The sequence below is a fragment of the Musa acuminata genome, chromosome BXJ2-11, assembly GCF_036884655.1.
Source record: "Musa acuminata AAA Group cultivar baxijiao chromosome BXJ2-11, Cavendish_Baxijiao_AAA, whole genome shotgun sequence".
In the NCBI taxonomy this organism is placed as follows: Eukaryota; Viridiplantae; Streptophyta; class Magnoliopsida; order Zingiberales; family Musaceae; genus Musa; species Musa acuminata.
Genome location: NC_088348.1, coordinates 11074865 through 11088282, shown reverse-complemented (window position 1 = coordinate 11088282; position 13418 = coordinate 11074865). Strand labels below are relative to the sequence as shown.

The 13418-nt window shown below is 36.5% G+C and overlaps 1 protein-coding gene across 2 annotated transcripts; it reads left to right on the top strand.

Moving 5' to 3' along the window:
* The first annotated feature begins 228 nt into the window (after nt 1-228).
* On the top strand, nt 229-13144 carry LOC135628015 (uncharacterized). 2 transcript variants are annotated; one of them, XM_065134536.1, is made up of 11 exons: nt 229-471; nt 567-667; nt 769-879; nt 2897-3001; nt 3188-3292; nt 3593-3731; nt 8754-8869; nt 8957-9013; nt 11454-11698; nt 11883-12262; nt 12425-13144. In XM_065134536.1, exons 1-9 carry the CDS (start codon nt 288-290, stop codon nt 11553-11555), a joined length of 1020 nt encoding a protein of 339 aa, XP_064990608.1. In that variant the 5' UTR covers nt 229-287; the 3' UTR covers nt 11556-11698; nt 11883-12262; nt 12425-13144. The 2 variants fall into 2 exon arrangements, with proteins under 2 accessions (XP_064990608.1, XP_064990609.1); XM_065134537.1 differs by lacking the exon at nt 11883-12262 and having other exon boundaries at nt 12710-13144.
* Nucleotides 13145-13418: the final 274 nt, after the last annotated feature.

The following is a 13418-nucleotide window of genomic DNA, read 5'->3' as shown; positions in this document are numbered from 1 at the left end:
ATCATTAAGGCAGGTAGATTAGTGGGAACACTCTGAGTATCAAGCTTTTGCATTTTAATCGCCAAAGACCCGTGTACCTGACTGTTGATTAGATTACCTGTGGGCACCCACGTGCGATCGACCAAATAGCTGCCGTACCTCTCCAATAACAGGGCCGGTATTCGTGTTGGTGCGGTTTTGAGACTCCGATAATATTTATGCAAAGATATTTATATGATCTGTTTCATGGATTGGCTCTTCCCCCTCCCTCCCCTCAACCCGAGCATAATTGGGCGTCGCTGCCGCTGATGGCGTCCTCTGCCCTCTCTCCTTCTCCTCCGTTCTCCTCCCTTCATCACCGTCAACAGCGTCATCTTCGTACTTCCGCAAGCCCTTCATCCCTCCCCGCCGCCCTCTTTCCCCTCTTCGGCTTCCCCAATGCCGACCCTCACCGCCGCCGCACTTCCGTTCTCATCCTCTCCTCCTCCTCCAGTATGAATAATCTTCTTCCTTCACCACTCTCTACACGAATTACTCAACCGACTAACCCGGGCCTATTTGTTGGAATGTTTCGTGGCGTGGCGCAGATGCTAGGCCGGTCTACGGGCGTGAGTTGGAGCGGAAGCAAGAAATACTGGAGACCCACGGCCTCGACCCGTCGGACTGCATCTCCCTATCTGCCCACAAGGTTCGATTTATTCTTCCTCTTTTCTCATTAACTGTATCTACTCCCCTGTGTAATTCTTCAATCTTTGTTGTATTTGGTTGAATCATCAATGCACGCCGTAGCTGAGGAGGAGGAGGAGGGATGAAGAAAACAGGGCTGGGAAGGGGAAGCGCATGCCCCTGCCACTTGACGAGCCGAAGCCGCCGCCGCGGACTACCCATAGGCTGCTTCAGGTACTCCCCGCGGGAAGTTCTTACTGTGTTTTACATTGTGCACATGGGTACAAACTAGCTTTGAAGTGGCAGCTGTTTTCCCTAGCTTCAGGCTACTTTGTGCACCATTATCGAGAGATTTCATGCTTTTCGACAATAGTAGTCCCTACGCCAAGGATCAGTCCACAATATAATCTCAGCTATCTTGTCGCATGATTCTAACTTTTAAGGCTAATAACGAAGTTAGGGAAATAGTGGAAATACCTTCAGCTAATGTGCTACCCCATATTGATGATTGTCATATCTCCCAGACATTGATAAGCGAACATGAATGCTGTTAATATAGTTTCCTTTTTTCTGGAAAAAAAAGGTGAACATGAATGCTTCCGTGCTGGTCTTTTTGTGCAAAGGGGAAAGCAGCTCATGTTTGAGTGCATAACTTTTTTCTTGATGTTTCCATCCCCATATTTAATATAAATACATTTGCATTTTTTATAGAAGGCATTATACCTTTTTTTATTTATTTTCCCTTTTAGGTCATTCATCCTCCCAAATCTATTGAGATGTTCATCTTTCCTCTTGGAACATCTTCTTGATACTTGGATCCTTTAATGAGTCTCGTGGGGCGATGCACCTGCCTTTCTGGGGTGCATATATATATATATATATATATATATATATATATGATGGTCTTCTTTCCTTGCTTTTTTCTATATTTCCAAAATTTCTGCAAATTATGGTGATTTTCCTTTTTTGGGAAATTAGTTATTTTGTGCGCTTCTAGTCTGTGAAAATGGAGGAAAACATGGGTTCATGATTCTAAAAGATAAAAGTGAGGGAAAATGGACCAATAAAAAATTCCTGTACACATTTGATTATAATAAAAGCATTATTAATTAAATGGGTTAAGGTCTAATTTACTATTGTTCTACTTATTTACTGGAACTAGGATACCCGGATTGTCATAATTGGTTTTGTGCAGCATCACGTAAGCAATGTTGTGATAAAACTACTTTTGAGGAGAACTTTTGTGAACTTTTTTACTGTTTAGGTGATTGTTTGCACACATCATTTTCAACTAAATGATTGATGCCATCCAAGTGTAGATTAGGATTCATTTAAGTTGGTTTGAGTTTTGAAATGTTTTAAAACTCTGTATAGGTCCAGGTTTATTAATCAGTTGGTCTAAGTAATAGCTAGGTAGTTCAGATCCAATCTTAACAGAGTGGCAATCCAGATCTCAACTCTGACCTAGATCCTGAAAATCTTGGCAAAAGTAGTATATAGCAATCACAAGACCATTGTATAACAACTACTGAATATACATGCCATTTTAACATAGCTGTGTTCCTTGCAAAGTGTAGCAACACTTAACCAATTAGATGGCTGGTTTAGGTATCAACCTCTACCATAGGGCTTGAGCAAATAGGGAACCATAAAGAGGTTTCCTGTTAAAATGATTAAAATGCATAAATTAATCATACTTGATAAGTAGAAGGAAAAATTCAGTTTGTGCATTCGTGAGAGCAACTTTTATTAACTGTATATCATTACAAAATCACATGCCTAAAAGAAAAAATCTTGACCAGGTAGAACCATTTTTTAATTAGTTCTTTAGGAACATCATGGTCTTGTGTCATTCATTCCCAGTTGTTAACTTTGAAGTTTGAATCATGGCCACATCAAGCATCTTACAGGATGAGGCCCTGGGATGACTCTATGGGTTTAATTTACTTGTAATTTGAAACTTCCAACTTGGGTACAACATTCGTTCAGTAATCCTTCCAGAAATTTGCCTCCTCACTTGTTTCTCATATTTGTATGATTTAGTTTATGACTACAGTTCCCTTTTCTGCAACTGCTATGTTTCAGGTAACTTCATAATTATTTATCATGAACCATATCCTTTTGATGCTTCTTCATTTTTGGAGATTGAGAAAATACAGGATGGTTTATTTGTTCAATTTCAAGTTTATTTCTCAGATTGTCATGGCTTTGTTAATTAAGAAATGGATTTTGTTTTTTTTTTTTTGCCTAGGTGTTAGGAGGAAAAGCTCGCAGGAAGAAGTTGCTTTCGCCTAAAGGTATGGATGTCCGACCTATGATGGAAGTTGTCAGAGGAGCAGCCTTTGATATTTTACTGGTATGGATGAGATCTGCAGAACTTAGTTGGTGTTATTTAAAATTGCAATTTATTTGTACTTGAAAATGTCACAATTATAATCTTCAGCATCCTTAGCATACCATAATATATATATATATATATATATATATATATATATATATCTCCAATAATGAGATTGGTTTCAATAGTTTCTATGGCTTTTAGGTGGCTGGTGGCTGTCCTGCTTCGCTAAGGCCAGGACGCTGGTTGGACTTGTATAGTGGAACTGGATCTGTTGGAATTGAAGCTATAAGCCGTGGATGTTCAGAGGTGTTTTCTAAGTTAGAAACTTTATTTGTATATTAGTTTCAAGTATTTCTGTCCGTCTCATTTCATACCTGCTTCAGCTTCTGAGTTTCACAACTGATCTTGCTGGCAACCCTTATGATCTGGTAGACAAAATAGTCGGTTTCTGTTTGTTTGGATTTACCAAGTTGGTTATCCTTGATTGGTGGCTCATTGTTTAATGAAAATTAATATCTTGCCAATATAAGCCGTCTCCTTGTTCTATTCTTCTTCATCGTTTTATGTGTTATTTATTGTAAACCGCCAATTTGCTTCTTTTCCCAGGTACACTTCGTTGAGATGGATCCTTGGGTTGTCTCTGAAGTGCTGCAACCCAATTTAGAATGGACAGGATTTTCTAATGTTTCAGTTATACATACAATTCGTGTTGAAAGATTCTTGGAGCAAGCTGAACAATCTTCAGGTACTCATGTTGCTTTACCTGCCATTAGTTCATTGCAATCCTTGTCAACCTTAACTAGGACCATAAATTTGTCCAAAGGACTGGCTTTACTGATAACTATTCCTTTTTCTTATAATCGGCAATAACTGTGGTCATAATTTTGTTTGCATCTCTAGATTATTGGTAGCTTGCTCACTTATTAATTAAATATTAGAGTCAAACTAAGTGCTCCATGCATGCTTAGTGGCTTGTGGCTGCCACAGAATGGAGTTGGTACATTTTTTCAAACGCATATGTGCTACTAACAAAAAGCACCAAATAATGTTCACTGTAACACTTGTGAACGTTTTCACATTTTTCTATGATTAAAGCACTTTGTTGTGCCCATCGAGGCATGACGTGCACTTCATGGGCATGCATCCATGGCCTATGTCTGTATATTGTTGACAAAGTAAGATGTGATTAGTAGGCGGTATACTCATGAACCATTTTGTTCCGTTGAGTGTTTTGAGTCTACTGATTATACTGTTCTGAAGAGAAATTATCCATTTTTTTAAGAAGTAATATCTTTTACCCTCTATTTTTGGGAATGTTAGAAATCATTTCTGGGTTCCTAAGTTGTATGATCATGTTTTATATTTTGGTAAATCATGGAAGTCTTTGATGTTTTTATAGAAGCTCAGTTGCTGGTTTTATTGAGTCAAATAGGGTACTAAGTTATTTTGCCTTAAGGGTCATCAAGTGGTGTTTAACACTGCTTATATGTTTATATTTGTTGATAGGATTTTGAAGATTAGAAGTTTATTGTACCTGGCATGCTTTATTTGTATCAGTGTGAGGTTAAATTTTAGTCCTCTCATATTTAGTATCCTTCCATTGAAGTAAAATAATGCCTACAATAGTTAATTGGAAAGTATATATTTTATTTGCAAATTCTTTACAATTTGGTTTAAAGTGGAATAAAATCCCAAGAAGCTAACATATTAGTTAATCATTTGCTCTCACATGAAGGGCATGCCTTTGCCAATCCCTTCTTGTCCTTGGTAAAGTTGTATTGGGTATAGAGTATCATAGAATTAAACACCAAATCACTGAGTACAGTGGGTGGTTGACTAATGGATTTGAGGTTCTTGTGATAGAGACCATGCTTGACTTTCGTATGTACTTGCGTCAGGATTGGTGTGCTTCAAGGAGGCTTTGGATGCATTATCTTTATACATAATGAGTTCATGACAGTCAATAATTAAAATTAGAGGAATTGGTCAACCTTGCCTACAATATAGGAAAGTTAAGCTATACTAGTGTTGATTTATGGGTTAATAATATAGATATACTTATTACAAGTTCTATTGCTAATGCATAATATTCGAGATAGTGATGTTTTATGTTAATTTTGGCATGGATTTTAATATTGATTCACAAAATAGTTCTGTATTTAGGCAACAAAAGGGTATCCAATTTTACCTTCACATTGAATGAAGATATAAGATCTGCGATATTTCTTATTTTCCTTTTTATAGTTATGGGTGCTTTAATATTTTTGATATAGTACACTATTATTTGTTCTTTTATTTTTCTAAAAAATGTAACTCTCAAAAATTTAGATTGTTTGGATGTATGATAGATTGCATCACAGTTAGCCCTTTTTATTTTCTTACAATTTAATCAAGCTAAGACACAAAGTGGACTTGGATGCACACAATTGAAATATTATTTAGATTATGAAACTCATGGTTCGGTTTACCGATCCGTGCTGATGTACTGATCGGTCATCAGTACAGTACATACCGATATACCGACACACAATACAATGAGGTATGTCGATAGACTGATATGTACCACCTATATCGGTCCCTTGTCAAACTGGTATATATCGGGCGGTACACCGTGGTATGACGAACCTTGATGAAACTTATGATATATATATATATATATATATATATATATATATATATATATATAATTTAAAAAATTTTATTAATAAGTTGCACTTCTTGAAAAAGTAGACTGACATTAAAAATATTAGGTGGAGTTTCAAACGTTGATGCCCATACAATAATAACAACAACAAAGTCATAAATTCCTAACTATTTGATATCAGTTGCATGGATTTTTTTGTATCGTTGAGTTATGTGAAAGTCATATCCTTAGCTAAGAGTATCTAAATCTTCAATTATATTTTTTTTGTAATTTCTTTTCAGGTCACCCTCTACCTCTCCTCGTATTAATCATTTCACCACTCATTAATAGCACTTTAAAAAATTTTGTGAATGTCTCAAGTACATTAAGTTTGGGCCTTTCTTACAAAATTTGTTTGCCACCTCTAACCAAATGTTGGCTTGCCAAAGCAAAACAGAATTGGCAGAGATTCAGAATACATCTTCCATGAGAAGCTTTTTCTTTTTCAAATGCACTGTTGTTAGGCAAGGATTTTCATACCATGGTGTAGGGGTGTGCCTATATCTTCTTGGCACTGTATAGGGTAGCACATATCAAAGGTCAACATTGGCATCTTTGTTGTAGATTGACATGATGCATGTTGGTATTGTTTCTGCATGGTATTTTTCAACCTGTCTTGTAGGTTGAGTGATGACCATTTTTACATTCTATAAATGATCTTCCTATCAGAGTATTTCCAATTCAAGAATTAACCTTTACAAAGATGAAAGGGAGAGAGTGAGAGACGAGAATAAACCACTAAGGTATGATAATTATGCTGTAATTGTAGCAAAACGATTACCAAGACTTGCAGTATGGTACACAATCCCATCTAAAGACACGTTTATCCCTTCTTTTCCTTCTCTCCCTCCTCTCCTCTTCCTCTTTTGCTTTTCCCTCCTCTTTTTCTCCTTCTACTTCCCCTTCTCTGTATTATGGTACATACTAGTCTACCATGTTTCAGTACATCATTATTAACGAATCCATGTAAATCTGGTCATCCACCAGTGTGGATCTATACTCAAGATGTAAAACCCTCCTTAGGAGGGTGATTCTTAGGAGACAAGAGTATAACTAAAATAATAGACAAATAGAAAATCTAGCTGCCAGTGGAGGTGGGACCCTTAGGAGGGTGATTCGGTGTCTAATGGCTTCATAACATTGTGCCGATATGCATCCATCGACACAACATTGTTAGGTAAACAAGAACTTCTTTCCTTCACCCACTTAAGAAGAGTGGAAGACCCAAAAGTGGTAAAGGATCCAATTGGGTCAGCCACTTATCAATATAAGAGTATAGATATAAAATAAAATTGTTCTGGATGTATCCATTATGTATTTGGTTGGGATTTCATGTAAATACTTATCACAATCTAATATGGATGGACTAGGTGGCACATTCCCAACTTTCAAAGATGTTGTACATCTTGTTGAAATTGTACTAGCATGACATTTTGTTGTCTATGTTGTCTCTTTTGGAAAGCTGCATCAGGTTGTAAATTGATTATTGGGATATGAGTCCACATGTTTGTCTACTAAGCATCTCAAATTGAATGTATTAACAATAAGTTGAGCCTAGATTGCTTGGTACTCCTTGTAGAGGAGAGATCTGTTTTTTAAAATAATCCCATGGTCAAAGCTAAAAAACAAAGATCTCACAAATGGACAAATTAAAATTTCATTTGTAGAAAACTTTTATCTGAAGAAATGATGCTTCATGTTGAGGGATACCTTTCCTACAACCCTTCTGCCGGATGTACTTTTAGCTATTATATTGCTCTTTTGACTATTATCTATTTCCTTGAGACACTAAGATGTTATATTTATGAAATTTTTGCAATTTTCTCGCTGGAGATGTTTTCTAGTTCAAGTTGATACCCATCATAGGATGCCAATATGATACATTTAGGATGAGTGCTTATTTTAGCGAAACTTGGACATATTTTAGTGTGCTTATGCATACAGTGATTGGTTGGTGTGTTGGTTCCACTGTTATGTAAGATTATATGGTATCATTTTCAGTGATTGAAAAAGGCGCTCGGGCGAGGCGAGGCGAGGCCCGAGCGCCTCGCTAATCTCCCAGGTGGCGCGCTTCAAACAGGTGCCACTTGGGCGCTTCGGGTGAGCGCCTGGGTAAACCAAGGCGACCGAACCAGGATTTTAGGTCTGGTTCGGTCCTGGTTCGGTTGCTAGTTAGTTCAATCGAACCAACTAAACCGATATAACCTTTACCCAACCCTAACCCTTACCCAACCCTAACCCGCTGCCACTGCCACCGCCACCGCCGCTCCCGATCCCGATCCTGATCCCGATCCCGATCCCAATCTCGCTGCTCGCCACTGTCGCTGCTCGCAAACGTTGTCGTTGTCGCCGCTCGCCACTGTCGCTGGTCGCAAACGCTGCCTCTGTCGCTGCTCGCGCCTCCTGCTACTCGTCGCTCCTGCTCCTGCTCCCGCTGCCGCTACTTGCCGCTGTCGCTGCTCGCCGCTCCCGCTCCCTTTCCCGCTGCCGCTGCTGCTTGCCGCTGTCGCCACTCGCCGCTGCTTCATCGTTTCTTCGTCAGCAGGCTTATATTGTTAATATTAAGTTTATTTGAATTTTGAAATGATTAATTTTCAACACTGTTAATAAAATTTTATTGTTTTGAATTTTGAAACTTTTTGTTAATGTGACATTGTGATTTTGTATCTTAGATTTTTTTAATTTAATAGCATATTTTTATTTAAAATTTTAAATAATTATATTTATTAATTATATTATATATTTTTATATTTTAGCGCCTCGCTTCGTTCGGGCGAGCGCTTAGCGCCTTGGGCATTTTTGGACCTTGGCGCCTTTTGGCGCCTCGCGCTTTTTAAATCACTGATCATTTTCACTTTTGGTGGCCATACCATATTAGAATTTGTAAATTGATTTTAGTTATTGAATGACTAATATTGCCTATAATAACAACATATTTAAACTGTATCCAAAAAAATAATTTATGGCCTTGTTTCAATATTAATTCTTATCTAGCTGAGTCATTCTTTATGTTTTCAAGTTGCTAGCTCTTCAGTCTAAAGACTTGCCATAGCTGATAAATTTGAAAATTTTCTTCTGTTGCAGATAAGAACATATCATTTGACTATATAAGTGTCACACCACCCTACATGGCCGTCGATTATACCGTGCTCATGGATCATCTTGGAAAATCACCTTTGGTTGGAGAAGACTGTTTCATCGTGAGTCATGCTTTGGCATAATTTTTTTCTTTTTTCTTAATGCTGCTCTGGTCAGATTTAACTGTAATACTTGTCTTTTTTTGCTAGCTGGTGGAGTATCCCCTTAAGACTTTGTTGGCTGACTCTTGTGGTCATCTCATAAAAGTACTTTCTATCAACTTTTTATTTTTGTATTCTTATCTTAATATCTTTAATAGTATGATAATTTTTTATTTCGTTATGTTGGCACTTGTCAGACAGTAAAATACTTTTGTTTTAGGTTGATAAGGGATTAAATTAGAACAATAGTTTGTTACAAAAAATTTGTTTTTTTTAAATGTTTTAATATTAGGGATATAATACCCTGCTTTAGTCTCACATTAGAATTGATTATGGGTTTATAAGGGTTTGATGGGTAGAATGTTGTAAGTTAGATTTAGGCATTTTGGACTGGTGGTTCAGGTTTAATAAGTTAAAGTTATCTTATTGGAAGTAGTCATGATAAATGGTATTAGAAGTAATCTAGTATTGAGGAGGGTGAAGGACTCGACTAAGAAAGGACTACTTGTGGACGGGACTAAAGGGCACGCCATAGTGTGAAGCCATCACTAGGCTAGGCCTCACATGCATTAAGGTTTATGACCTATTTTGGTTCCTAATCAAATCTTCAAGCGAGAAATATTTCAATATTTTGATTTAGTTTGACATTGGAAGTGGCTATAGATTTTGATTAACTTATAAGGGTCTAATGAATATAGTACTATTAACTTGGGCTTAAGTTATTCCATTGGGATGGATCATGACTTGGGACATTTTGTTTATTTGTTCTAGTTCTTTGGTGAAAGGAACTCATAGTGTGGACTATAACATTTTGTTTGTCATCATACAAGATGTTTTTTTCGTGTGGATTATCATAGCTTGTCCCTTGCTGTATATTAGTCTATAATAATAAATCTATGCTTGTTAAACTTATCCCTCTTGTTTATTAATGTCATGCTTATGTTTATTTTACTACCCTGATTATTAAATTATGTCACAAATCGCTGTTGCTGTCATAGGACCAAGGCTCAAATGTGCAAGTCACACTATTTTGTGTGTTAAAGCTTTTCTCTATGATTCCTGTCACCCATTCTTTTACCGGCATTTAATATTCGATTTCTTTGTTTTATTTTGTGTTACCACTGAATAAACTAGTTCTTGTACATTTTTTTGGCACAATCTGTACACAAAATGATTATGGTTCTATAACTTATTAGTGTTTAATTCAACTAGAATGTACTGGCAATGATATTCTTTTCATGATTTATCTTTTCCATATGGCATTATGGTAATTTTTCATGTAGATGTAGGCCTATACGGATACTTGATGTCCTGGATACCTATGAATATTAGGCCTTAAGGTTATCAGCACAGGTGGTGTGTGAACTAGAATGTGCCTGTTGGAACGGAATTGTTTTGCAGCATTTCCTGTGGCACTTCTGCTCTGGCAAGACATTTTTTGTCATTAAGAATACTTTCTTCAAATATACAAAGGTTAATCAACAAATTTACTACAGGGAGAGTGGGCAGAATAATATATTAAAATAAATGGTGTCACTGAATTGTTGGTCCATATTTTTTATGATGATCTTTAGCGAATAGATGCAAATTGAACCAAAATTGTTTGCAAGTTTCTTTGAGTGCACTGAGGCCTCTGTTTGTATTACCTCTTTTTCTTGAAGAGGTTCTAGGTTCAAGTGTCTGTGGAGATGATGACATGGTACTCGCCTAGGTATTTCCCTAGGTGGAGGCCCTCCCCTCTATCATTTGCAAGAAAAAAAAAAAAGAGGGGGGGCGGGGGGCGGTCACGGTCAGAGTTAAGGAATTAATTATATCATCTATTAATTGTATGAAGCAGATATTTTTGCTTATGATTCTGAACTCAATTGTTTAATTTATCAGTTCCTCATTTTCTTCTCTACCTAACACCTCATATCCCAGACACCATTTCAGCATAAAGATAGATGAAATGTAATATACTATAGATGGACATATTGTATAAACCAAGGACCGTTGTGCCTTGTTGATTGGTGGTATCCGTCCCTTGGTGGACTGGCATTGACTGGTTAGTACTGTGAGATGGTATGCTGGTATGTATCAGTTTTCGGAAAACAGGCTGGAAAATGGTCAGAAAATAGGAAAAAATCATTTGTAAAGATTTTTTCTATTTAGATAAGAATAAAGTGTATCTAAGCCATAAATGAATAGTTTGGATCTAAGGAGTAAAAATTGAATTTATCTTTTTGGATCTGTTGGGAGGAAGTTTCTTCCATTGATCTTGAGCCATTTAAGAACTTTTAGTCGCAAGTAAGAGTTCACAAATGACAGTGAGAAAGAGCGAGAATGAGAGAGTGAGTGAAGGAGGAGAGGGAGAGGGATTTAAAGCCTCAATAAAGGCCCCAACGGTCAATTTCTATTTTTCCTCATTCAGGTAGCATGTTGAATTTTCCTGTATATCATTGTTTCTATTTATTCTGTTGCACAAACACTTTAGGCCTTCAAATAAAATGTTTGACAAGCCTATCAGTTAAGCAGTAATACTCACCCATTAAGTATCTTACTGCAGATAGCTGATAGGAGATTTGGCAGGACGAATCTGGTAATATATGGCCCATCTTGGGCTGAAAAGAAGAGGAAAAGCAGGAAGGATTTACTGACATTGGAGTAAACTTATGCTCAGAAGTAGTTCAAAGGACGAATTTTGATCTGGATCCTGTAATAACTAGAAAGATGATTTTATCTGCTGTAGCAATTGCAAAAGCCATGTTTTTGAATTGAGATGGAAGCATTACAGTTCTCCAACAGATTCAGGTAGCTCCCACTGGTAGTTGTTTTTTCTTCTTGTAGAATGGTCCTTAATATATCTTATCAATTGTCATTATTTTTGTTCACCGTTTATTTCACATTGAAGGATGTCTTTCACATATTTTCATACTCTTGGAAACTAAACTTTTATCAACCTTGATTACTGTGGCTTGTATGACTCAATTTTCAGGACTGCGGTTCTGTTTGGTTACTTTGGTATTGGCTTTAGTATCCAAGTTCGAGATCATCAGATTGGTTACTGTATAGTCCTTATCAGATCATGCAATAGGATTTCTTTATTTTTGAAACAAAGTGGATTGGCCAAGACCAATTCTTAAACTAAGCTGAAATTTGGACAGAACTGGCCAGAATTCACTGAAACTTGTTGGGATTGGTCGGAACGGGAACCAGTTGTGAATTGACTGATTCTCATCAATGGTTGTCCAATATGGTTGGCATCAGAAAATTCAGACGAATTTCCTGTCAAGTCTTTGCAGATTCTTAAAGTTCTAATTGATCCTAAAGAGTCCAGACAATCATCCAGGGGCAGTCCTTCGAAGTTCAAACCATGTATGTGTTCTAGTTTTGCATGTTTTTGGTGATTGGTTCATCTGAAACACAGGCATCAAAGAATACACAAAAATACATAGAGCCTTCTGAAGAGATTTTCTCATTGGATGATGTCATGGTTTGGTTTTATGAATGAACTCTGCAATCAATTTTGATTTACAGGTGTCGATACAGTTTATGGTCAAACAGTGAAACAAAATCAACATAATATGATCATTCCATAAGGATTTCAGATTAGATGTTTCTTCTGGTATCTTCAGGGAGATAAGTTTCTAGCCATTTTCATCTGCATTTATTTCTGAAATTATATTTATATGTGTAATAAGTTTTCTTTTCTGATATGGTTGATGACATGAATGGGTTCTATGCATCCAGGCAATTATTAATTTGTTGTGTCAACTTCAACATTTCTAAGGTCTAATATCACATTTTTTGCTGACTGGACAGACAAACGACTCCTCTTTCTTAAGAATGTCCTGAAGTAGCTGAAATGTTTTTGCAAAGGGGGTGCTGAAGAAGGTGATGCTGTATTGCCATTGTGTTAATGCAAATGATCCTGAGAAGGCAACAATGTCACTGCAACACTCCAATTGCTGTACCAGCAGGCAGATCCATCATCTTAATTGATATGCCTAAAATCAGATTATATTATATTTATAAACACGAGTTTCTCTTGGTATATTGAGATGGATGCTTGAACTTGGATTGTTTATGAAGGATATATGTTGCTAAGAGCCTTAAGAAGGGGCATTCATCTTTGCGGTACCCTTGGGTAAATAATTTTTGAGTAAGAATCCGCTGCAATTAGAACCAGTACATTCAAATGAATTATTCTACTTTCTCTGTTATTATTTGAATTAGTGAACTTCTTAAAGAACTCAATTTTTTGTGATATTTATTAAATAGGAATTTCCAATTCTTCAGAATTATTTGTAGAAATATTTAAATACATGTATCCATATCAAAATGTATAGCTTGTAATTGATAGTTATGATGATGATTATTATTATTATTGTTATTATTGTTATTATTATATTGACTGATGGATTTATGTTAGTATTCAAGGGTCTAATAGGTTAATGAAATCTGACAAGTATTTAAATTCTTGATCTCCATATTATAATATTTATTGTTAAAATCGGATCTTTTTTTAAAG

What these genes read in the sequence shown, in the direction of transcription:
- LOC135628015 (XM_065134537.1), top strand. Translation starts at nt 288, where the DNA reads ATGGCGTCCTCTGCCCTCTCTCCTTCTCCTCCGTTCTCCTCCCTTCAT. An exon ending in GCAAGCTGAACAATCTTCAG is followed by an intron (nt 3,732 to 8,753) that starts GTACTCATGTTG and finishes CTTCTGTTGCAG; the next exon opens with ATAAGAACATATCATTTGAC. An exon ending in TTGGAGAAGACTGTTTCATC is followed by an intron (nt 8,870 to 8,956) that starts GTGAGTCATGCT and finishes TTTTTTTGCTAG; the next exon opens with CTGGTGGAGTATCCCCTTAA.